At 36.4% G+C, this 25,316-nt stretch overlaps 2 protein-coding genes and 1 long non-coding RNA gene across 3 annotated transcripts in view; all 3 read left to right on the forward strand.

Moving 5' to 3' along the window:
• plcd3a (phospholipase C, delta 3a) overlaps positions 1 to 6,736 on the forward strand; it is a 40,964-nt gene extending 34,228 nt beyond the window's left edge. Inside the window, exons 11-15 of the mRNA XM_051100693.1 lie at positions 112 to 228; positions 321 to 499; positions 622 to 757; positions 1,201 to 1,350; positions 5,134 to 6,736. Of these exons, the coding sequence (XP_050956650.1) occupies positions 112 to 228; positions 321 to 499; positions 622 to 757; positions 1,201 to 1,350; positions 5,134 to 5,264 (713 nt within the window). The 3' untranslated portion in view covers positions 5,265 to 6,736. The remainder of the gene's footprint in view (positions 1 to 111; positions 229 to 320; positions 500 to 621; positions 758 to 1,200; positions 1,351 to 5,133) is intronic.
• A 1,475-nt stretch (positions 6,737 to 8,211) lies between these two features.
• On the forward strand, positions 8,212 to 21,353 carry nmt1a (N-myristoyltransferase 1a). Its single transcript, XM_051106482.1, has 12 exons — positions 8,212 to 8,354; positions 12,136 to 12,241; positions 13,299 to 13,443; positions 13,685 to 13,803; positions 13,920 to 14,011; positions 14,106 to 14,222; positions 15,404 to 15,574; positions 15,810 to 15,918; positions 15,999 to 16,169; positions 16,280 to 16,447; positions 18,097 to 18,234; positions 19,918 to 21,353. The coding sequence occupies exons 1-12, from the start codon at positions 8,245 to 8,247 to the stop codon at positions 19,936 to 19,938; spliced, it is 1,467 nt and encodes a 488-aa protein (XP_050962439.1). The 5' UTR covers positions 8,212 to 8,244; the 3' UTR covers positions 19,939 to 21,353.
• Positions 21,354 to 22,381: 1,028 nt separating this feature from the next.
• On the forward strand, positions 22,382 to 24,029 carry LOC127155370 (uncharacterized). Its single transcript, XR_007825588.1, has 4 exons — positions 22,382 to 22,521; positions 23,378 to 23,485; positions 23,586 to 23,677; positions 23,807 to 24,029. It is a non-coding gene; the product is annotated as an uncharacterized LOC127155370 (long non-coding RNA).
• Positions 24,030 to 25,316: the final 1,287 nt, after the last annotated feature.

The following is a 25,316-nucleotide window of genomic DNA, read 5'->3' on the forward strand; positions in this document are numbered from 1 at the left end:
AAACTACTGTTGAAAGTTAGTTTCAAAATATATTTATAAATATGTATTTATCCTTGCATGAGTATCTGCGTCTGTTCATTTGTTTTATGCGCATATTTTTGTCCCCTGTAGGGAAGCTGTTTGTTCGGCACAACAGTCGGCAGCTGAGCAGGGTTTACCCATCAGGCCAGAGGTTACAGTCTTCCAACTACGACCCTCAGGACATGTGGAATGGGGGATGCCAGATGGGTGAGCGACTGAATGCTCTGACATTCCTGCATGTCTGGAAGTACAGCAGTGCAACAGCTTGAACATCATTCTTCATTTTCTCTGTTCTCCAGTGGCTTTAAACTTCCAGACACCAGGTGAGCAGATGGACCTGAACCAGGGCCGCTTTCTCCCCAACGGGCGTTGCGGATATGTGCTGAAACCTGACTTCCTGTGTCACCCAAAGTCCAACTTTGATCCTGAGAACACAGGTGGAGGACCAGGACATATACCCACCCAGCTTACCATACGGGTTAGTAGCAGCTCCTCTTGATGTTCTGACAGGAAATATCATTCAGGATCCCACGTGCTCTGTAAATATTATGATAAATCTTTTTTAAACTGCACTTGCGGGCCGTTTTGTTTCTCCCACAGGTAATCTCAGCCCAGCAACTTCCTAAAATAAACACAGACAATCCCAACTCCATTGTGGATCCACAGGTCTGGGTGGAGATCCATGGCGTTTCCATCGATAAGGCTCGTGCAAAAACTCAGCGCATTGACAACAATGGTTAGGCCACTGAAATATTTGGTTATCCACAGGAATTATGTTGTAATGTTTAACTGTTTAATCTATACAAGAGGTACCCAAACTCAATCCTGGAGGGCTGGTGTCCTGCAGAGTTTAACTTCAACCACAATTAAACACACCTGAACCAGCTAATCAAGTTTTTAATAGGCATACTAGGAACTTACCAGGAGGTGTGTTGAGGCAAGTTAAAGCTAAACTCTGCAGGACACCGGCCCTCCAGGACCAAGTTTGGGCACCTCTGTTCTATATTAACCAATTAGTGTATTTTATAAATGTTATATACGTTTTAATGGAGTGTGTATTGATTACAGTATTTTGTTTTGGTTTTTATTTATTTTGTGTGAAGAACAAGCACTTTAATATGAGGTGTTCCTGTCAGGATTGAATATTGAGCATGTGTGTGTGTTTGTCTCCCCCTGCAGGTTTCAACCCTCGCTGGGATTGTACTGTGAGCTTTCAGCTGCAGGTGCCTGAACTGGCCTTGGTGCGCTTCATGGTGGAAGATCATGACTACAAATCCAAGAACGATTTTATTGGCCAATTCACCCTCCCTTTCACCAGCCTACGAACAGGTGTGTGTGTGTTTGATGTTTTTATAAGACAACATAAACATGACTTGTGATGTAAGTACTTTATGTATGTTAAATTTTACAGTGGCCGTTATGTAGAGAAATTAAAACTTTTATTTAACAAAGATGCTTTAAATTGCATCAAATTTAATGACAATAAATACATTTATAATGTTACAAAAGATTTCTATTTCAAATAAATGCTGTTCTATTGAACTTTCTATTAATTAAAGAATCATGAACTGTATCACAGTGTTTTCAGCACAGCTAATGATATTAAATGGTTCTTGAGCAGCAAATCAATATATTAAAATGATTATTGAAGTATCAAATAATGTACAAATAATGTACTCACCCCCCTTGTCATCCAAGATGTTCGTATTTTTTTCTTCAGTCGTAAAGAAATTATGTTTTTTGAGGAAAACATTTCAGCATTTTTCTCCATATAATGGACTGATATGGTGCCCCAAGTTTGAACTTCCAAAATGCAGCTTCAAACGATCCCAAATGCATTTGTTTCCTCCTAGCCGAGGAAGAAGGGTCTTATCTAGCGAAATGATCGGTTATTTTCATAAAAATAATACAGTTTATATACTTTTTAATGTGAAATGCTCGTCTGGTCTTACTCTCCCTGAACTCTGTGTATTCTGGCTCAAGGCAGTTAGGGTATGACGAAAAACCGTATTTGACCGTATTTTCTCCCTCAATTTCAAAATTGTCCTATATCGCTGTTTTACCTTTTTTGTTAATGGTGTTTGATCTTGTTCACTTTGCAAAGACTGGGTCTGTACTTCTGCAGTGATGTAGGATGATTTTGAAATGATTTTTGAACTCTGACTGCAGTCTATGAGATTCTGAGCGTCTGAGATTTAAAAGTATTTAAATTGTATTTTTTTAATGAAAATAACCGATCATTTTGCTAGATAAGACCCTTCTTCCTCATTTACAACAGCATTTGGGATCATTTGAAGCCGCATTTAAACTGCATTTTGGAAGTTCAAAATCAAGGCACCATATCAGTCCATTATATGGAGAAAAATGCTGAAATATTTTCCTCAAAAAACACAATTTCTTGACAAACCAAAGAAAGAAAGACATGAACATCTTGGATGACAAGGGGGTGAGTACATTATCTGTGAATTGTTGTTCTGAAAGTGGACTTCTCCTTTAAATAGTTGCAGCCTTGATGAGCATAAAAGACTTCTTTCAAAAACAAAAAAACTTACCAACTCCAAACTTTTCAGTAGTGTGAATTATATAAATTAATGTTTTTAAATAAACTATTACATATAGTAATCAGAAAACAATGCTTGAAATATCCACTGTAAAAAGAATTATTTATCAAGGACATAAAAAGGACAAAATGAAGGGTCAGGTCAACCTTTGCCTTTAAAACAGCTCTAGTAGTTTTTGGAATGTTGTTATACAATTACCCTGTGTACAACTACTGTGTGGAGTGGGATTTTGCACCATTCCTAAAGAAGAATAGCTTCCAGTTCACTGAGAGATCAATGAGATGGAAATCTGCTTCTCAGGCCATGGCCTAAAGCATGTAATGGTTAAAAAATGCCTAGATCTGAAGTTCAAAAAGGATGTGAAACTGCATTTGAACGAATCCTGATTGGCATGAAACTTTGGCTTCATTTTGGAAAAACACTGAGACAGTGAAAGTCATAAACTCTAAATTAGATAACTGTAAATAATACAATATAAACAAAATTTTAATTGTTCTGACATCTTTAACCCTTATGCATACATCAGGTCTGGGACGTCGTTCACTACTCTCCCCCTCATTTATTTTTTAAAATTAGACATCATCTTTCTTACTATTCGTCAATCTATTTCTTATAAACAATATAACAAGAAAATAATTATTATAGGAATGTTTGATTTCTGATTTTTTTTGTAAATAGTGTGGGTTGTCCTCGACTGAAGATTTTTCTGGTCAACTAGTAGTCGTTCATTTTAAGCATTAACCAACTATTAGTCACACAGTTATTAAAACTGTATAAATTATAATAATGAGCCTTTAATTGCCTACAAATATAACCTAATAAGCACTCAAGCGCATGCAGGAAGTCGGCGACACTGACTCATCATCTCTGCAGTAGTGATGCGCCTGTATGCATATTTCATATACATAATCTGTGAATATTTGTTTTCTGTTTGAATTGGTTCATCAAAGTAGACATTTTACTTTCTATAGATATATTTCTTATGTCTGTAAGGCAAGTATACACAGAGTTTCCAAGTTTCGTGCTCAAGTTCACAGAGAGCGAAACGGCAGAAAGCGCATCCTGCTTTCATTATTTTACAAAAGCACAGCGTTTCGTTGTTATTGTGAGTGCACACAAATAAACGTAGAGTTTTTACCGATTCTAAAGACATATTGCTCTCATCTTTATGACCAGAAATGACAGAGTATTGTAGGAGCAAGTGACCACAACAGCGCCTCCATCTGTCATGTAGTAAGCACGCTGATTTCAGCTTCCACACTCCACACAGACACTTGAATAGCGCACATTTTAGTAGGTAAACATTAGACTGAATGGCAATGTAAAGTTGCTACTACTTGCATATTTTAGATGATAAGCCATATTTGAGGTCGATAAATGATAAATGAGTGTTTGAATGTCCTGTCCTATGTTATATATTACCACATAGACCAGCCGTTAACGATCTGTCCGTCATGTCCGTGGATTTTTTTTTCTACGACTAAGTGACTAATAACATTTTTGATTGACCAAGCCCGTTCTCGTCGACTAACGGTTAATTGACTATTAGGGGGCAGCCCTAAAAAAGTGTATAGGGTCACTAGGTGGTATAATAGTGTAGATATATTTTTCCTGAGCAACATTTATTAAATATCTGATATATCTGTAAGTGCAATTCACCTTTGTTCCTCAAGGTGGCACTGTTTTATAGATAATAATGAAGTGATGTTTCACTCATAATTAACGCAGGCACAAAACAAAAATATTAACAGCAAAATTGACCTGGCTTAAATGGCTTTACTGCAGAGCAATAACTGTACGCAATGAAATAAATATCTCATTATCATTTGATGGTGGATGTGATGAATAATCTGCCAGTGATCAAAATATTGTTTTTAAAGTCTCTGAAAATAGTTTTGAGAATATGGTTGAGATCGCGAATATGAGGCAGATGCTGAATGTACTGGGGAAATGAGTTTCAACAATGACGGTGATGATAAAATCATCTGCTCAAACTTGAACCCTTCTAAGTTTTAATAGGTAATAAAAATGCCTAATTTAATTCTTCTGTAATTGTTATTAAAATATCAGGAGAATTTTATGCTATTGCAGCAGTTAGAGATACTTCCGTGTTACTAAAGATCCGAATATGTAATAATCACTGGCCAAACATACATGCATTTAATGGATAAGAGAATAATAATCTGTGGTTTATTTGCTACATATTTCTCGATTCCATACGCCATAAAACACTGATATTTGGTTAAATTTGGGTTGCGATGTCAGGTGACCAAAATTCCATGTCAATTCAATGTCTAATTTCAATCAGCTAATTTAATCAGCTGATGTTGATATTTTGTTGTTTTTAGGTTGTGTAACCAAAATCCGTTAAGTCAATGTCAAATTGACGTGAAATACTGACCTCAACCCGATTTTTAGTCTCAACCACAGTGCAATGTCTATCCATCGTTGGGGTCCAACGTCAACCTGACACCTGGTACCTGCTGGGTTGGAACACCTATTAACTAGATTTTTCACATATATTTATTCCAGTGTTTGTTTTGTTTTCCAGGTTATCGTCATGTTCACCTGCTAAAAGCTGACGGCTCCAGTCTGTCTCCTGCCACCCTCTTCATCCACGTCAAGGTGGTACGACGAGGAGTTCCTATTAAAACTGTTTCTGAGCGGAAAGGCAAGGCCTGAGGCTTCTGTCATGATTCCTGGAAATGTTTGTCTCTGGAAGTACCTTACTGAAGGAAAAGCCCCTGAGCAAGGCTCTCAAGGTGCTGCTGGGACTCCAGAATGAGACCACCTGAAAAAGCATGTGACAATGGACATGCAAGCACAAACACTGTGCACAACAGTCTGCAGAAAGTCAGTGTAGATGCGTGATTCAAAGTGCATTTTGCTGTTTTAATGTCCATTTGTGGTGTTGTCTGCAGAGCAGAACGTCTAATGTGTCATAGAAGTGTTATTGCGGAAGTTATGAAATCAGTATTGTTAGAAGTTACAAGCCAGTGTTGACATTATAGAGGCTGTTTCCATTGAAATATGGTCTCTTTGAGCCTTGAAATCAAAAAAAAGGTAACACATTTTGTGAAAATTTAGAGCTTAAACTAGCCATTACATGCTGGACAAGAATTGTATGTACAGACAGAAATTAGCTGTCTTTAATATTTTTTAATGTTTAAATCTTGTCTTTTGTTGGTGGTTTTGATATGCTGAATACTGACAGCAAGGTAAAGAAAGTGTAGAAAAACATTTAGAAGGAAGCATAGCAAGTGTATGGACTGTTTAGTAAGAATCATGACTATTTTGATGCAAGTTTTAATTGATTCAAACACAGACACCAGCTATTCAGCAGTGTATAGGTAATAAGAAAAAAAGAGAAAATAATGAAATGTATTTATATAATTAATTTAATAAAATAATTATATTATATATATTTTATAAAAGCTACCGCTAATGGTGAAATCTGTGTTTAACAATGCTTGAGACAGAAAATTTATCGTGAAAGCTAAAAGCAAGCTGTGAAAATACTCAGTGTTGTTAGATGTTCAAATTTGGTCAAATTACACAATTTGGTCAGTGAGTCTTTGCTGAAGATGCAGGCAACTATAGCACTTGCCGTTAGATACTCTGTTTCACATCCAAGTTTGATGAATCATAAAAACTTGTGGTTATCGACAACTCATAAAGTTCTGTTTTGTACTAGGCTATGCTAATTAATTTATCATAATATTACATTGTCAGCTGCTTCTGTTAAGACATGTTTTAAATGTAAATTTTAATTTTCAAAGTAGAAAACACAACATGTCTTGATCTTAATGTCTTACTTGTTTATACAGTACTGTATGTGTATGTTTGTGAATACTAGCATACGTTTTAGCAAGGAAACTCTGTTTTTAAGATGTGTTGAAATAGATAATCAGTAGTTAAATAAATTATTATAAACTAGTATTTGTTTTTACATTATTAACAGCAGGCATCAGTTGCAACGCCTCACCTCTTTACCACAGATACTTATTAGCTTTGTTTTCTTTATGCTTGAGTAGTCTATTTTTGAAAATATGTGAATCAATCTCCATTGTGCAACTGTGCTTAATAATTGTTTGTATTGATATTTGAAAAGATGTAGTGCCTTTGAAAGCATGCATATATTTTATAAATCTAAAAATCTAATTGAACTTAATTATTGTGTGATTTAATGACTTCTGAATGTCTGTATGTGCATGTGTGCATGGTAGGATACACTACCAGTCAAACGTTTTTGAACAGTAAGATTTTTAATGTTTTTTAAAGTCTCTTCTGCTCACCAAGCCTGCATTTATTTGATCCAGAGTACAGCAAAACAGTAAAATTTTGAAATATTTTTAACTATTTAAAGTAACTTTTTTCTATTTGAATATATTTTGAAGTGTAATTTATTCCTGTGATTTCAAAGCAATAGAAATATTGAGAAATTCAGAAATATTATTCTGAACTGTTGCTCAAAAAAACATTTATTATTATTATGTTGAAACTAGCTGAGTAGATTTTTTTCAGGTTTCTCTGATGAATAGAAAGTTCAGAAGAACAGCATTTATCTGAAATAGAAATCTTTTGTTCCATTATAAATGTCTTTATTACCACTTTTAATAAATTTAAAGCATCCTTGCTAAAAAAATATTAATTTCTATCATTTCTGAATTTTGAATGGTATAGTGTACATTGTTTTATTTCAGATAAATGCTGATCTATGGATCTTTCTATTCATCAGAGAATCCTAAAAAATGTACTCAGCTGTTTTAAATATGTTACCCTGGACCACAAAACCAGTCTTAAGTCGCTGGGGTATATCTGTAGCAATAGCCAAAAATACATTGTACGGGTCAAAATTATAGATTTTTCTTTTATGGCAAAAATCATTAGGAAATTAAGTAAAGATCATGTTCCATGAAGATATTTTGTTAAATTCATACTGTGAATGTATGAAAACTTAATTTTTGATTAGTCATATACATTGTTAAGAACATTATTTGAAGAACTTTAAAGGCAATTTTCTCAATATTTAGATTTTTTTTTTTTTGCATCCTCAGATTCCTGATTTTTAAATAGTTGTATCTCGGCCAAATATTGTCCTGTTCTAACAAACCATACATCAATGGAAAGCTTATTTATTCAGCTTTCAGATGATGTATACATCTCAATTTTGAAAAAAAATGACCCTTATGATTGTTTTTGTGATCCAGGGTCACATATTGATAATAATAATAATAATGATAATAATAATAATAATAAACGTTTCTTAAACCGCAAAATCAGCATATTTTTTTCTGTTTTTGCTGTTCTTTGGATCAAGTAAATGCAGCCTTGGTGAGCAGAAGAGACTTCTTTAAAAACATTAAAAAACTTACTGTTCAAAAACTTTTGACTGGTAGAGTACTGACTGGTTTCCACTTTAAAATTCGTATTATGCTTTTATCTTCTATCCAGGGATAACAGATAAAAAAGCCTTTAGCTATTACAGTAATGTTTATTAATGTGCACTGTCACAAAAACACATACATCTTAAAATGGGATAAGATGGACATGTGAGGCATAGAATGATAGAACTACCGAGACCATCGGGCTTTGCGGCAGCCCACCAATAGTTTCGCGGGGTGTGAGAGCGCAGGGCGAGATCCTCACTTCCTGGTTAAAGATGGCGGATGAGAATGAGACAGCACCGCAGCCGGAGCAAGAAACTGAGCTAGAAGTGGATCACGGACACTGCAGCAATTGTGAAAATGAAGAGCACCACTCTGATGACGGGTGAGCGTGCATGCATTTTATTGTTGGCTCGTAAATGTAAAATAGTCTTCCTCGAGGCCCGAAAAGACAGGGCCCTTGTTCAGCTAGGCTGTGGCACGCTAGCAGCATATCAGCCCGCCCCTTGGTTCTACGCTTTTGGTTCACTGCCTTGACTGACGGACGAATCTCTAAAACGATTGGCTCGGACGCCGTCAATCAAACAAAAGGACGGTTCCATATGACCAGGTTTATGGTCATTGGTATTTGTATGAGAGGTTTAGCAGCCTCACCATAATTCTTGGTTTGGTATAAAAACGAATAAGCTATTACGTTAAATCGTACACAGTCGCTATCGCATGTGCTGTTCAATAACTCATAAGCTGCCCAGTATTAATAAATCACCACCGAAAATCGCTTACAAGCATGGTAATTTAGGCCTTTATGACCACAAGGTTGGTAGTAATATGGCTTTGCTGTCGTTAACCAATGGTTTAACTTGATCAAGATAGCTTGACTGCTGCTAGTAGCAAATAGAGCATCCGTAAACGTTTTCATCCCCCTGCTCCCGGTTCAAGCGTGTTCACCGATGCTGCCTGAGTTTCACTTTCAGTAGCAAAGAGCTCCAGCGTTTCACCAAAATCCTTTTACTGTCCCTGGTTTACTGAAAGACACTCACTAACCAGCTTCTTATCTAACTCGGGTCCCTCAAGGTCATATTCAGACACCGTGAGTGAAATATTGCGTTTTATTATTATAATGAAGTAATGGTAGCGTGCCTAAGATCACGTAATATGACTAAACTCTGTCTGTCCTGTCAGGATTTGCCACATGTAGTTACTGCCGTTTTTTGCCGTTATTATAACAATAATGTGTTTATTAATATTTCCTTATACATTTTAGTTTTGTTTATATGTGTCTAACAGTCATATGACACGTTTGGTAGATTTATATTTAATTAAAATCATGAGGTGAAATACAGTGCAGAAAAAAAAAAAACAGTACGTAATCTTAAGATAAGACAAGCTAAACCATTATTTTTTTTTTCTTTCTTTTTTTCATAAATTTGTCAGTAATGAAATTTTGGGCTGTCTTGCTCCCAAAACATGTCTTGTTTTAGACTAGTGTAAACCTAAAACATTCAAAATACACATCCAAAACACATTTAAATGTTTAGTTTATTACAATTTATAGGTTTGCATCTGTATATTTCAATTACAATACATATCTTTAAAAGCCGTTTTCTTTAGTTTTATGCACAGAGCCAGAAAATATCAGTTTCATTCCTATCAACATTCTAAACCTTCTACATTCTATCAACATTCCATATCAATCACCTGATTTGTGTATTATTTTATTCCTAAAAATATGATGTTGTTTTTTTTCTGCCTGTTAACAGTATTTTCTGATTTATGGAGTGATAAGAGATGTCAAAAATCCCTCCATTTATAAAGAAAAAAAATGTTTATACATTAGTCTCAACCTAAATTTCTGATTATTTTTCATAGCTCCTCCCTACATTAAAATAAAGCATTATTTACAGTTAAAATGTATATGACTATGACTATATTACTATTGATATTACAGGGTTTAGTTCACCCAAAATTGAAAATTCTGTCATTTTTTTACTCACCCGTCTCACATTACTCACATGTCGTTCCAAACCCGTAAGATCATCTTTTTGACCCTGCATAGACGGCAACGCAACTACCATGTTCAAGGCCCAAAAAGGTAGTAAGAACATTGATTAAAAAAAAGAAATCTCTCAGATTTCATCAAAAATTTGTTTTCTGAAGATGAACGATGGTCTAACGGGTTTAGAACGACACAAGGGTGAGTAATTAATGACAGAATTTTCCTTTTAATGTCATAAGCATGTTATCTTTGCGACAAGTTAAATTGTGTTTCCTTTTTACAGCTGGTCATAACTAGTTTCAGATCTCTCAACCTTACCATCTGCCCAGCCAACTGACTTCGCAGTAGTGATGGGAGAAACAAACCTTTTCAAAGCTTCGAAACAATTGAATCACTTCAAAAGCGCCCATCATTTCTTCAGTGACCAGACTAGTAGTTTATTCTCAATCAAATTAAACATGCATCATTTAAATCTACTAAACAGCTGTCCGTTATGTTAAGAGGAGGTCATTCATTGCAGATTATACTTATTGAATCAATATAGAGACCAAAAAGGGAAGCCCTGATGGCTTTGGCCCATCCAACAGGGATGGACGGCTGTCAAAGCAATAGTCACAGGGGTGCTTGTTTATCCGTAAGTCTTTGTCATATAGCCCACCTCCCCTCGCACACACAAAACATGCTTTTTCTGCAGGTCATGTGATAGACCATCTGTCCCCCATTGACAAGTGTAGCTCAGCTGTGTCACCTCTCTCCCTTCGTGGACATTAATAGGATTAGCCGCGCATCTCTCTGTAAGTCGTCCCGTTCCAGCTCGACCACTGGTGTGTGGCTCGGCTCTTGTGTCTATATAGTTTAAGCATGAGTTGAACTGCATTGTGGGATAGAGGGGCATTAGTGTTATATATTTCAGTTTTGTTTTTGTTTTTTCTTTTTAGGGTCCAAGCAAGCGTGGTGCGAGGACCCTATTGTAATTGCTCAGTTTCTTCTTCTCCAAAATGAATCACATTTTGAGGGCCTGAACATGCTCAAACTCATGAAACTTTGCACACGCCAAAAGTAGTGAAAATTTATGTCAAATGGTTTCCGAAGTGGGTGTGGGGAAAAGGCTCGATAGCGCCACCTATAAAATTCCAGTGAAGTACCGGTAGTGTATGAAATTCGGTAGACACGTCACACCAATACCTATAAAAAAAAAATAATAAATACCCCCGGTTCGAAGTCTGAATCCCAACAGGATGTCAGTTATTTAGAATTTTCTGTGCAAATTTTGTCCTGTTTTTCCATTTTCAGGCGTTGTATTTAAACAAACTTCTCCTAGGGATTTAAGCACATCAACACCAAACTTGGTCAGTCTAATCTAAAGACGTTAAATTGCAAAGATCTTGAGTTTTCGTTGAACGCCGTATCTGTGGCGGCCTGGCAAATTTCGATGTTGAAAAAGGAAGTTGTTATAATTCAGGCATACAATATTTGATCTGCCCCAAACGTTACATATTTGATAAGTGTCCTGTCCAAAAGACATCTACATGCCCATATTCAGTTATAGTCATAGCGCCACCTGCTGGCAACAGGTAGTGACATATTTTATGCTGTATCGAACTCCTCCTAGAGATTTAATGACATCAACGTTATATTTGGTCAGTCTAATCTAAAGGCCTTTGCGATTATTAAATAGCGAAGATCTTGAGTTTTCTTTAAAGAGCGTGTCCATGGCAATGTGACACAGATTGATGTTTCAGCATGGGAATAGAAGTTATAACTCAGCCATAAAATGATCTGCCCCAAACTTCACATGTTCAATAAGAGTCCCGGCTTGAACACATCTGAAGGCCAGTATTCTGTTACAGTCATAGTGCCACCAGCTGGCAACAGGACATGTCATGTTTTGCACTAACTTAAACATACAATGTCCAATCTGCACCAAACTTCACATGTTCTGCCCTGAAGACATATACTTGTCAATATTAAGTTATAGTCATAGTGCCACCAGATGGCAGCAGGAAGTTTGGTTGTCGTTCTGAAATACTGCTGATTGCATCAGGAACGGTGATGTTTTTATTGGGATGTTACATGCTGCCTGTTTACCTGCATCATCCGCGGTTAGTGCGGTGTGGACATAACCTCTCATTATATCTGCCCATGTCAACTGAGTTCATGTGACCCACAGGGAGAAGGGGGACACAGGTGCCAAGAAGAAGAAGAAAAAGAAACAGAAGAAAAAGAACAAAGACAAGTCTGGAGCAAAAGATCCAGCACAGGATCCGCTAGCCAAAGTAAGTGTATTTGTATGGCTTCATGTGTTTAATACAGGATATTTTATGTCTAGGTTACCTTTGCCTCCTTATTTTTCAGCTTATAGCAGTATCAGCCTGAAATATAATTTGTACATGTCTACGTATGTATAAGAGAGAAAAAAATCTTTACAAGGGCTGTCCCAAATTCATAGTGTACTCATGTACAGTTAAAATATTTTAATTTATACCTATATTTTAGTGCTGGAAATACCTTGAATACCATAGTATTTTTTTGAAATATTAATTGCTATCTGATAATATGGCACCATGGCACTGCCAAAGTACTTTTGTAAGTGCACTCTTTAAAAAAAAAAAAAAAAAAAAAAGAAAGAAAAAAAAATCTTTTTGCAGTGATGCCATAGAAGAACCATTTTTGGTTCCCCAAAGAACCTTCCTAGTTCCTAAAAGAACCATTGGAAGAACATTTTAAAAATCGAAAGAACCTTTTTCGATTATAAACAATTCGATTCTGCATTTGAAAGGTTCTATCGATATTCAAGGTTCTTCATAGAACCGTTGATGCCGATAAAGAACCTTTATTTTTAAGAGTGTTGGGCTGTCATGATAAATCGATTAATGGATCGATTCTACGATTTTCCAAATACATTGTGATTCTCTCTTGAATAGATTCAGATTTTTAGTTTTTTAACAGTAGATGGCACTGAATGCTTTAAAAACAGCCATACTCTGCTTGCATCTAGTTCCTTACACGCACACCATTTGAACTTAAAATAATCATTCATAACGTTTGAAAAGGTTAAAGCGAATTACAAGAATGTTCACACTGGGCTGTGTTTGCATTAATCTTGTGTCATAAAAGCATAAAACCCGAGGTCCAAGTTACATTGAACCACTTTAATTACGTTAAACGCACAAGCGCTCTTCTTTGTGAGCATGTAAGTGTGCAGTTAAAAACTAGCTTAGAGCGCCGTTTGCAGTTAAGAACTAAGCTCAGAATCAATTCCAGAGATCGATTTATCGTGACACCCCTATTTGTAAGTGTTCGCTTAATTTTTACCTGTTGTCTCTTCCTCAGGTAAACTCCCTCCCTGCGGACAAGTTACAGGAGATCCAGAAGGCCATTGAGCTGTTTTCAGTGGGACAGGGTCCAGCTAAAACCATGGAGGAGGCCACACGTCGCAGTTATCAGTTCTGGGACACTCAGCCTGTTCCCAAACTTGGTATTGAACATTTGTTTTTTTGTTTTGTAACTCCAACGTTTAAAGTAATTTGCTTTAATTTTTATACTTATTCCTTGGTCTGACATCGCTTTTTAGTGATGCCATTTGTCAGTAGTACAACATGATTTCTTGAGACTCATGACTTTTGGCACAGTGTAGACTGATGATACTGTGTGAAACTGAAGTTTTTGTTGAATTGCCTGATGACAGCAGTCTGATTCTCTCGCTTGTTTGTTTGTAGGAGAGACTGTGATGTCACATGGCTGCATTGAGCCGGATAAAGATAACATACGAGAGGAGCCCTACAGCCTCCCGCAGGGCTTCACCTGGGACACTCTCGACCTGGGAGACCCTGGAGTGGTACGACACTTAAACAAATAAAGCTTATTTTATCTTATTTACGTACAGATATACACCTGGATACAACTATAAATCTGTTTTCTATTCCCTCTCTCTTTCTCTCTCTTTCTCTGAAGCTGAAAGAGTTGTACACTCTCCTGAACGAGAACTATGTGGAGGATGATGACAACATGTTTCGTTTCGATTACTCTCCTGAATTTCTGCTCTGGTAAGAATGTTTGAAAAGTTGTTTTTTTTTTTTTTTTAGTTAATTGATATGTGCCCTCGTCTCTGAGTTTAGCTGAACTCTGTTTTTGTCCCAGGGCTCTGCGTCCTCCAGGCTGGTTGCCTCAGTGGCATTGTGGAGTGAGAGTGAACTCTAATCATAAGCTAGTTGGTTTCATCAGTGCCATTCCAGCCAACATCCGCATCTATGAAATGTAAGAAGTCAGAAGTGTTTCCATATACTGGTTTAAATACACTAAAATCAGCTTCTAAGTCCAGAAACTACTTTTTAAATTGGTTGTAAAGCAGCTAATTTAAGCATTTAATCAACATGGGTGAAATGAATGAAGTTCATCCAAAAAAATTAATATTCTGTCTTCATTGACTTCCCATCATTGTTCCAAACCTGTATGCGTTTCTTTCTTTCTCAGAAGAAAGTATCAAAGAATATTGGTAATCAAACAGTTGACGGTTGTAGTTATTAACTTCCATATTATGGAGAATAAAATACTGTGGAAGTCAATTGCTACCCTTTTTTTTTTTTGGTTACCAAACAGTTTTTTTTAATTTTGTGTTCAGTAAAAGAAAGAAACCCAGGTGCAGGTTTGGGACAATCTAAGGGTGTTTACATATTTTTCATTTTTGGGTGAACTGTCATTTTAATGAATTTATGAATATATCCACAGACAACTAATGACTGCCAGTACATCTGGAAAAAAAACATTATTTTATAGGGCTAATGAAACTAAATTGTAATAATTATAGAACTATTTTTGTGACCCTGGACCACAAAACCAGTCTTAAGGGTCAATTTTTTTAAAAAATTGATATTTATACATCTTAAGGCTAATAAATAAACTTTCCACTGATGTATGGTTTGCTAGAATAGGACAATATTTGGCCCGAGATACAACTATTTGAAAATCTGAGGGTGCAAAAAATCAAAATATTGTGAAAATCGCCTTTAAAGTTGTCCAAATGAAGTTCTTAGCAATGCATATTACTAATCAGAAATTACATTTTGATATATTTACAGTAGGAAATTTACAAAATATCTTCATGGAACATGATCTTTACTTATCCTAATGTTTTTTTGGCATAAAAGAAAAATCGATGATTTAGACCTATATAATGTATTTTTGGCTATTGCTTTGAATCTAACTGTGCTACTTAAGACTGGTTTTATGGTCCATGGTTACATTTCTATTACGGATTACTGACCATTTTTAAAAGAGACTGTTAAAAGAATAACATTTATAGTGACAGTTGTCACCAATCACATTTTTGCATGAGTGCAATGGTCACTCTGAGGTGTTTAAATTAGTCTGCATTGAAAGTATTTATGTTGATCACTCAGTTTCATTGTTGACCTGTGCCTGCTTTTCGATCCTCCCAGAGAGAAGAAGATGGTGGAGATTAACTTCCTGTGTGTGCATAAGAAACTTCGCTCGAAACGAGTGGCTCCGGTACTCATCAGGGAGATCACCAGACGGGTCAACCTGGAGGGCATCTTTCAGGCTGTGTACACCGCAGGTGTGGTGCTGCCCAAACCAGTGGGCACCTGCAGGTGAGACACACAACTGCCCTCTTTTAACATGTACAGGTGCTTCTGTAAAAGCTACCATAAGATTGGCTATTGGGTGGCTTCTTTCAAAAACATAAACTGTACCAAGCCCAATCCTTTGAGAGGTGGAGAGAAAAAATGACAAAATTCCCATAAAAATTAAAATCTCAATGTTACAGAGCTTAATTTTTTTTTCAAATCTGTTTCCCACTAAGTGCTTTGCTTGTTTTTATGTTAGATACTGGCACCGGTCCTTGAACCCACGGAAGCTGATTGACGTGAAGTTCTCTCACCTGAGTCGAAACATGACTATGCAACGTACCATGAAGCTCTATCGTCTGCCAGAGGTGTGTACGCCAGCCTGCTTCTCTGAGTATAATCTGTGTAGTTTCCTTTTTCCCCCTCATGGCATGTTTCTCTCCTGTAGGCTCCTAAGACTTCAGGCCTGAGGCCGATGACTGTAAAGGATGTGCCAGCAGTTCACCGCCTGCTGAGGGAATACCTGAGTCAGTTTAACCTGGTTCCCGTCATGAGCCCTGATGAGGTCCAACACTGGCTGCTTCCTCAGGAGAACATCATTGACACCTATATAGTGGAGGTATTACACTCACTGAAGCCTAAGAATACACACCATCCTAGTGACAAACAGTTGGGTTATTTCTGTCAAATATATTTGATGTGAACTCATGGTCCTTTATGTCATTGTAGAATTCAGACGGGAAGGTGACTGACTTCCTGAGTTTCTACACTCTGCCGTCCACCATCATGAACCATCCAGTGCATCGCAGTCTGAAGGCAGCGTATTCTTTCTATAACGTACACACCACCACCCCCCTGCTGGATCTGATGGGAGACGCTCTCATCCTCGCCAAGTCGGTCAGTCAGTGAAAGTGCGCGTGTGTGTGTATGAGTTGGTGCTGCAACTAATGATTATTTTAAAGTGATAGTTCACCCAAAAAGTATAATTCTGTCAACAATGACTCACTCTCACGTAAGACCTTCGTTCATCTTCAGAACACAAATTAAGATATTTTTGATGAAATCCAGCTTTCTGACCCTGCATAGACAGCAACACAACTACCACGTTCAAGGCCCAGAAAGGCAGTAACGGGGCTCTACGCTTAAATTTTTAGGAGCACAGTCAAAAATTTCAGGAGCATCTCCTAATCAATAATCAAAAAATGTGATAATAAATTAGCTTTCCCATTACGAGGTGATATTTGACCCTTTAAAGTGATTTACTGGGGAATTTTGTTTTTACCTTTGTAATGGCATTTTTCTAACTTTATTAAAAGTATGTCATCTTTTATGTCAAATTTTGAAAAAAAAAAAAATATTTTATAAGCTTTTTAAAATTTCTAATTAAAACAGAATATGAACAAGTAGAATACAAATAAGTTATCAATCAAATTAAATCAGTATTAACAAAATTAATTTGTACTACAGAGGTGGAACAGGAACACAAAAGTGGCTTGTAGGTGTATTTTCAGATGTGTATTGAGGCTCAGAGGTGGGATGAGTGCAATCAAATTCATAAATTCATGTTGAGTTGAAGTTTTTAAATATAAAAATTTGAATATAGAAATATTAAATGACTTAACTGCAAAGATTAAAGATGAAACTAAAACTGCCAGTAGGTGGTGGCAAGTCACTGATTTTAATACTGAATAATTCATTCATTTGATTCGTTCGACCAGCTGATTTATTCAGGAATAAAGCCGGTGACTGTCTTTATGAATGGGAAATTGAATCGTTGACTCACTAGATTCGTTTAAAAACGCATGTTCATTCATAAATGAAACACCGCTGTCTTTGAATGGAAATGCGCAGTGGCTCAGTTTTGACTTTGTTTCAAACTATTTTCAGTAGTTTTTGAAGCTCCCCTCAGCGCAAACACACACATGCTGATCAGGCCATTCACACCGGTGCTCCTAAATTTTTTTTATAGTCGTAAATTGAAACTGTCACACTGTACAGCCCAGTATTAATGACATTGTTCAAATTGTACATGTTGACATGCGCATTATTCTTGTAGCTTCATAATATTATGGTTGAACCACTGTCACATGGACTATTTTAACGATGTCCTTACTAACGTTCTGGGCCTTAAACATGTCAGTTGCGTTGCTGTCTATGCAGAATTTTCATTTTTGGGTGAAACATTCCCTTTATTATTGTCTGTGAAGGCTGTGCTATACATTATGTGCAAAAAAGATTTAAAATATAACCATTGCATCCTAAATCTTTTATTGCATGTGCAGGCACAGTTAAGCTTGTTGTTGATTTTCCGTATCAATTTTGATTCATTAGCCTTAATTAGAGTTTACTTAGCTATAGTTTGGGTGTAAAGTGATGTACAATTTTCCTTATTTGTAAAAGACTTTTATAAATGACTTAATGTTATTGTAGCAGTGAAGTACCATAGGTGAACCTCAGTTCAGTTTAAAGTGGGCAATGGGCATGAACTGAAGCGTTCAGCTATGAGCAGATTTATTAAAGCTTTTCTTGTCTTATTCCCCTTTCAGAAAGGATTTGATGTCTTTAATGCACTGGACCTGATGGAGAACAAGACATTTTTGGAGAAGCTCAAGTTTGGCATTGGAGATGGAAATCTGCAGTATTACCTCTACAATTGGAAATGTCCCAGCATGGGGTCAGAAAAGGTATGGGTTTTCAGATCTCATACACATGATTGAATGTTCCTAAAACATTAAAACCAGTCCTTTTCAGTCAGTAAGAGTCAGGTTAAAGAGATAGTTCAACTAAAAATGAAAACTACCTCATGATTTGCTCACCCTCAAGCCATCCTAGATGTATATGACTTTCTTCTTTCAGACAAATACAATCAGAGTTATATTAAAAAATGTCCTGGCTCTTCCAAGCTTCATAATGGCAGTGAATGGGTGTTATTTTTCAGTAGTCCAAAATAAGTCCAATAAAGCACATCCATCCATCATAAAGTGTCCCACTGGGCTCCGGGGAGGTAATAAAGGCTTCCTGAAGCAAATCAATGTATTTTTGTAAGAAAAATATCCATATTTAAAACTTTATAAACAGTGATTTCTAGCTTCCGCTAACTGTCCTACACACATTCACAAGAGTGCGTTCCAGCAGATGAGTAGGAAGTAGGTGTAGCGTAAGCTCTGGTGAAAAGTGACGAACACGGACACGCAGTGGAGAGAAAAAACACTGTTTATGAATTAGAAGTATAAAATGAGTATTTGTAAAGAAAAATGTCAGAGAATTCAATATAAGCCAAGAGGAGACTTTCTTTGCTGAACAAAGGAAACTTTGCAGTTTTGCCAACTCTGCGGTTTTCCCGCAGAATATGGAATGCGAATTTTACCAGGGGAACCCCAACCAAAACAAGTATTTTACCCCAAGGACCACAATTTTTAATGAGGAACCCCCCTCAAAATGCTATTGGGCTAGTTTTACGTAGCAGTTGGTGCATAAGGCACACTTATCTGGAAACACTTCAGGAGTTTTGAAGTTGTCATTGGATTGGTTAGATTATACAGGATTTCCGGGAGACTTGTGTGTCTGGGCCAAAAACGTGTGTTTCCTCCTGGAAACAAAACTGCCGTGCCACAAAACCCTCTCACGAAAAAAGAAAGCTGTCGTGTTTACAACTGTGACAACGAACGCTTATCAGGATGTACTAAACGCTGGCTTTTCAAAAGTATGTGAAAAATGTAAAGTTCGAGAGTTGTACGAACCAGTCTGTTATTGTGGGTGGGCCTTGGCCATTCAAAGCGCCCAAAGTTCCCAGATCTCTGCCATCAGTCTGAAGGTCTGGCTACGCGAGACTAGTTTAAGCTTGAGATTACGGTTCATAAAGTTTTAAATATGGATATTTTTCTTACACAAATGCTTCGATTCACTTCAAGAGTCCTTATTAACCCCTGCTGTGTGGGGCAGTTTATAATCGATGGATGCACTTTTCTTGGAGTATAAAAATCTCAGCAGCCATTCACTGTGATTTATAAAGCTTAGAAGAGCCAGGATATTTTTTTTTAATATAGCTCTGATTGGGTTTATCTGAAATAGGAAAGTCATATACACCTTGGTTGCCTTGAAATTGAGTAAATCATGGGGTAATTTTCATTTTTGGGTGAACTATCCCTTTAAATTCATTGGCTTGCACAGTAAGTTAGCATTGGCATTGCTAAATTCATACACTAGGTGGCCATAGTGCTTCACAATCTGGCTCCCCAAGCACCTAGATGTCACTTTGTGTGGAAATCCATTATTTATATTAACATATTTATATATATATATTATTTATTTCATTTTAAGTAATGTGTAAAAACCCTAGAAATATTTTTTTTGTTTTTGTTTTTTAGGTGGGTTTGGTTCTACAGTGACCCATTCCGCCATCCATAATCTGTGTCTCACACGACAGCGAGGCTGATTTACGACATCACGCACTGACCACCTGACAGATGCTACCAGTGGACTTCCTGCTTCAGGAAGGAGAATTCACCGCCCATTTTTAATTTTGAACTTTGACCTTTTGGACCTGCACTACTGCTGCCAGACTGAGAGAAGATGTGTCTTCTCTTTCCTCTCTTATTTCTCTCTCTCTTTCTCTCTTTCCTTCACTCTTCTTATTCTCTCTCTGCGCATGGACCTAAAGCCATTGTATTTACCATCATCAGAGATGAGGAACCTTAATCTGTTATGATTGTTAACAACGGTGCATACACACACACACACACACACACACACACACACGCTCATGATGAACCCTGATGCATAAGTGTTGCGCTGTTCGCATCGGTAGATTCAACTCAGTCAGTATAACATGATTTTACTCTCCTTATCCAGTGGGAGGTGCTTTTTGCAAAAAATGGATGAAAATGTTTCTCTCCTCAGTGTTTTAGAAAAGAACAGACAACAATCAAAGACACGTGAAAATTCCTAAAGAAAGAAAAACAGCCAATGAGATAATAAAAATCCCAAGTGGACATGACAAGGGCTGCTGTCAATGATTTTCCTGTGGTCATTCTCTCCTTCGCACATCTTAAACTGTTTGTTGCCATTGAAACAATGTCTACTTTCTTTTGACAAACATTGACCAACTGATGGACGCGGTACATGGCAAACAAGATCTTTTTTTGTCCTGGTTTTGCTTTTAATCTGTTTTCTAATCAGTTTATTGCTTATTTGTCTCTAACTGCCTGTGATCCCCTTTCACTGAATTGCCAACACCATTTGTTTCCCGGAAACAATGGGAAATACCGTTTAACATCCATAATTGACACTGGTTGTAACTACAATGTACAGCTGGCAGATTAGGGAAGGGGGATCATCATAAATTAGCAATAATGACGGTGTTTTTGAGGAAACGGTTTTGATCGGGGTGGGTGGGGGAGCTGAAATGCAGAGTTAAGAATGAAATGTGGTGATTTGTGTCGTGGATGATAGATTTTGCCTGCTCATAAAGTTGTACAGCTCTATAAGGATTGGGTCATATCCTGATTGTATTGTAACTCTTATTTATCACATGACTTCACCTGTCCAACAAATGGAAGTGGGTTGATGTACCAAATGAGTACAGTTTTATGAGTAACTGGCAGTATCTATTTAAAGTTGTGGTTTTCTTGAACAGAGTATTGGTGATCTGAGGAAACGGGTTGTGGAAAATACAATGGAAGCAACTGAAAACGGGTCTTTAGGTTTTTATGATGGAGTGAAAGATGTCAACGTGTATTAATTTTTTTTTTTTTTTTTTTTTTTTTTTTTTTTGTGCTAAATAAAAAGTAGCAGCTGCTGTGAACGGTTGGGTTTTGGTTTGTCATTTCTTAGTTCTGTCTTGCATGGTCGTACATTACAAACTTTTTTTTTTTTTTCTGTAATGCTTAATGCTGCTATTTCTTCTACACATGTATTCTAGGTTTTAGTGTTGAAAATGTTAAGTCTAGCCTCCACCTAGATCAGTCAAACCTCAATCAGGTCAACAACATGTTTTGTTCTGTTAATCTCCACCACTGCAGCAGTCAGGTTTAGACTGTGTACCTTTTGTACATAGTCCCTTGTTTATCCTGAACAGTTAAACTGTTCTTCAGAAAAATCCTTCAGGTCCCACAAATTCTTTTGTTCAACAGCTTTTCCAACAATGACTGTGTGATTTTTAAGATCCATCTTTTTACACAGAGGACAACTGGGGGACTCACATACAACTATTACAGAAGGTTCAAATGCTCGCCGATGCTCCAGAAGGAAAAACAATGCATTAAGAACCAGGGAGAGTAAACTTTTGAAAAGAATGAAGATGTGTACATTTTTCTTATTTTGCCTAAATATCATATTTCTTTCATTCTGTACTGCCCTTTAGAGGCTACAGAAGATACTTGCATGTTTCCCAGAAGACAAAATAAGTTAAATTTACCCTGAACTTCAAATTCCAAAAGTTTTCATCCCCCCGGCTCTCAATGCATCATGTTTCCTATTTGGATTTTTATAAATGTGCTTATTAACTGTATGTGAATGGAAGATGTCTTTTTAACTGTGTCACTGCTCAGTTCTGCAGAAGTGCAGATGCAACTGTCGAATGAAGGGTTTTGCACTCTGTCCTCCAAATTCAGACCTGGAGCAGGAAATGGTGATACTTGAAAGCTTAGCAGGGTTTCAGCTGAATCACACTGACACATTTAGACGCGTATATGTTTATAGCTGATATTAAAATGTTAATTTCAAGACAGATTCACATCTAACCAGTGGCAAAGGCTGTCAGTAGTACCACTGGCTTCTAACAGGAAGTGATACATATTAACAGTTGCTGTGTGTGTGTTAACAGAGCAGCGTGTGAAATCAAAGCACACCTGACATCTTTGCTCTAATTCCTCACTACTGTCTGATGATTATGGCTAAACACGAGATGACTGATCCTATTTACAGTAATGCTGCTCCACTTTCTGAAGAGAGGCTGGAGGCTACACATGGATGTAAGTGATTCTTGTTTTGTTTTTATCTGTATGACTGAAATTTACATATTCCAGTCAGTTTAGAGAGCCACAAGGATGACACACTTGTTCCTCTGTACAGTTTTGTTAAGGATATTGCTAATTTTAGGCTTCTGTCATCTTATGTTTTAAAGGAAAAATTAAACCAAAAACAAAAACTTGAGAATTTAACAACAAAGTAGATGTGTTTGTTTATTCATAGTAACAGATTTGAAGGAATTTTGATCATAGAATGAACGAATCCTGTGCAGTGAGTTAGTAAATTAATTGGAAGCCGAGGTTTTCATGCCAAAATGACAATTATACACAATATTTTCTTCCTAAATGCTCATACATTGTGCTGATTTGTGTTCCACACGCACTGTAAAAAAAAAAAAAAAAAAAAAAACACAATTTGTTGAGTCAACTTAAAAATATTTGTTACCCTGCTGCCTTATAATTTTAAGTTCAGTCAACTCAAATAAGTTTAGTCAACTTTAAATGTTCAATTGTGCTAAGTGACAACTTAGATATTTGAGTTGACTAAACAAACTGGTTTGTTAAACTTAAAAGCTGGGCTTGTTACCCTGGTGAAAAAACAGCATATGCTGGTAGGTATGTTTTGATGCTGGTTAGGTAGGGTACCTAGTTGCCTTAAAATGTTAAGTTGAATGAACTCAAATATGTAAGTTGTCACTTAGTACAACTTAGCATTTTAAATTGACTAACCTTAATATCAGTTGACTGAACTTAAAATTGTAAGGCAGCTGGGTAACATTATTTTAAGTTGACTCAACAAATTGTGTTTTTTACAGCGTGTCTCTTTGTTCATGTTTAATGTGTAATGTGTATTGTGTAGGTAAGACATCCAGCAGCAGGAGGAGGAGTGATTGTGTCAGTGTCCAGGTTCTTCTTTCTGTTCTCCTCTTCCTGTCTCTGCTGGTTAATGGTGTATTGTTATACCTGTGTGAGTATCCTCAAGTTTAAAATACACGCAAACACACATGCCATGGTACAATCTTAATTTTACGCTATGTGTTATCTTCATAGTATCACTGATTTTACAGATTACAGCAATGGCACAAATCATTTAATGGGATGTGGGCAAGAAACAAACTACTCAAATCCAGGTGGCTAAAATCCACATGACTTCTACCTGGTAATGCACGCACAATTTTCTGTTTTCTTACTTTAGTGCACATAAACTAACAATAAAAGATCTGAGGTATGATTCCCAACAGGTAAAAAAAAAAAAAGTCTGTTTACATATTACATTAATTTTTTTCAGGTTCCCCCTGAGAATAACCAGAATGAAGACTTCACATTAATAGCGGTTAAACACTGATGAATCATTTTCAACAATGTCTTCTGATTCTACTAGTTTCAGTGATATTATCTCAGTTCTTCTTGCTTATTAATGCATCTCATTTCAGTCGACTAGAATTCACTTTTGTTACATCTAAATGTACTTTATTCATTGTGTATGATATTTTTGGTTTCCCTTTCTTTACAGTATGTTCACTCTTACAATGTACTTACCCTTAAAAGCATTAAATAATACACTGTTAAACCCAACAAGTTGAGGAAGTGATTGCTTCAATTTATTTAAGTTCAGAAACCAAGAGTTCCAAGTACTGTAAACTTCTTTAAAGTTCACTAAAGTAATATTTCCTAAAATACATTTTAACTCCACTTAAATTATTTTATGATTCTAAACCTGAAATAACAGCTAAAACCAGCCTAAGCTGGTTGACTGGTTTTAGCTGGTCAGCAGGCTGGTTTTAGAGGGGTTTCAACCACTTTTTTAGCTGGTCAGGCTGGAGCTGGAACAACCAGCTAAAACCAGCTACACTGTAAAAAACGATTTGTTGAGTCAACTTAAAATAATTTGTAACCTGGCTGCCTTAAAATTTTAAGTTCAGTCATCTCAAAAAAAGTTTATTCAACTTGAAATGTTAAATTATACTGTGACAACTTAGATATTTGAGTTGAATCAACTTAAAATTTTAAGGCAGCTGGGTTACTTACCCATCTGTTAAGTTTAGCAAACACAAATATCTAAGTTGTTACCTAGTACAACTTAACATTTCAAGTTGAATAAACTTATTTTAGTTGACTGAACTTAAAATTTTAAGGCAGCAGGGTAAAAAATTATTTTAAGCTGACTCAACAAATTGTGTTTTTTATTTTTTACAGTGTAAGGCCAGACAAAGTTGTTGTTGTTGTTGTTTTAAGCATTTGTTTTAATAACTTTTCTCTTAGTTACCTGTTAGCTAGCTTGCTTCTTAGCAGGCCAAAGTACACATTTGCTAATACAAAAAGAGTCTTGTCACTGCCTCAGCAAATACCATTACTTAGTAATTATTACATAGTTACCGTAGTTATGCCATGTTCTGAACATCACATCTTTTGTTTTTCCATCAAATTTAATCTAACTAGGTGGTTGAATAAAAAATATTTGGACTTTATATAAATAAAAATTACCTCAAGATAGCATCAGCTATCTGCTTAGCTAGCCAGTTAGCATCATCTAACAATACTTTTCAAATAGGCTGTTTTTATGGTTGATTAATAAATATTCATACTTATTTACTGTTATTTTACATTGTCTTGTTTAAGCTAAAACTGCTCTGATTTTGCTGTATATGTATAAAGAAAATTGCTTTGCGAGGGTGGGGGCATTTACCTGTAGGGCAAACAACCCCTTGGTACAAATTACAATTTTGTTAAAAATTGTCACTGAAAAAATGGACATCTATTCTAGACAAATTTAACTTTTGTTTCACAGAAAAATTACA

The sequence above is a fragment of the Labeo rohita genome, chromosome 3 (genome assembly GCF_022985175.1).
Source record: "Labeo rohita strain BAU-BD-2019 chromosome 3, IGBB_LRoh.1.0, whole genome shotgun sequence".
NCBI classification, from domain to species: Eukaryota; Metazoa; Chordata; class Actinopteri; order Cypriniformes; family Cyprinidae; genus Labeo; species Labeo rohita.

Excerpts from the sequence above, each read along its gene's own strand:
- nmt1a (XM_051106482.1), top strand. The coding sequence starts at position 8,245 with ATGGCGGATGAGAATGAGACAGCACCGCAGCCGGAGCAAGAAACTGAG. Across the intron at positions 8,355-12,135 it reads GAGCACCACTCTGATGACGG|GGAGAAGGGGGACACAGGTG; the intron begins GTGAGCGTGCAT and ends TGTGACCCACAG. Across the intron at positions 13,444-13,684 it reads TCAGCCTGTTCCCAAACTTG|GAGAGACTGTGATGTCACAT; the intron begins GTATTGAACATT and ends GTTTGTTTGTAG.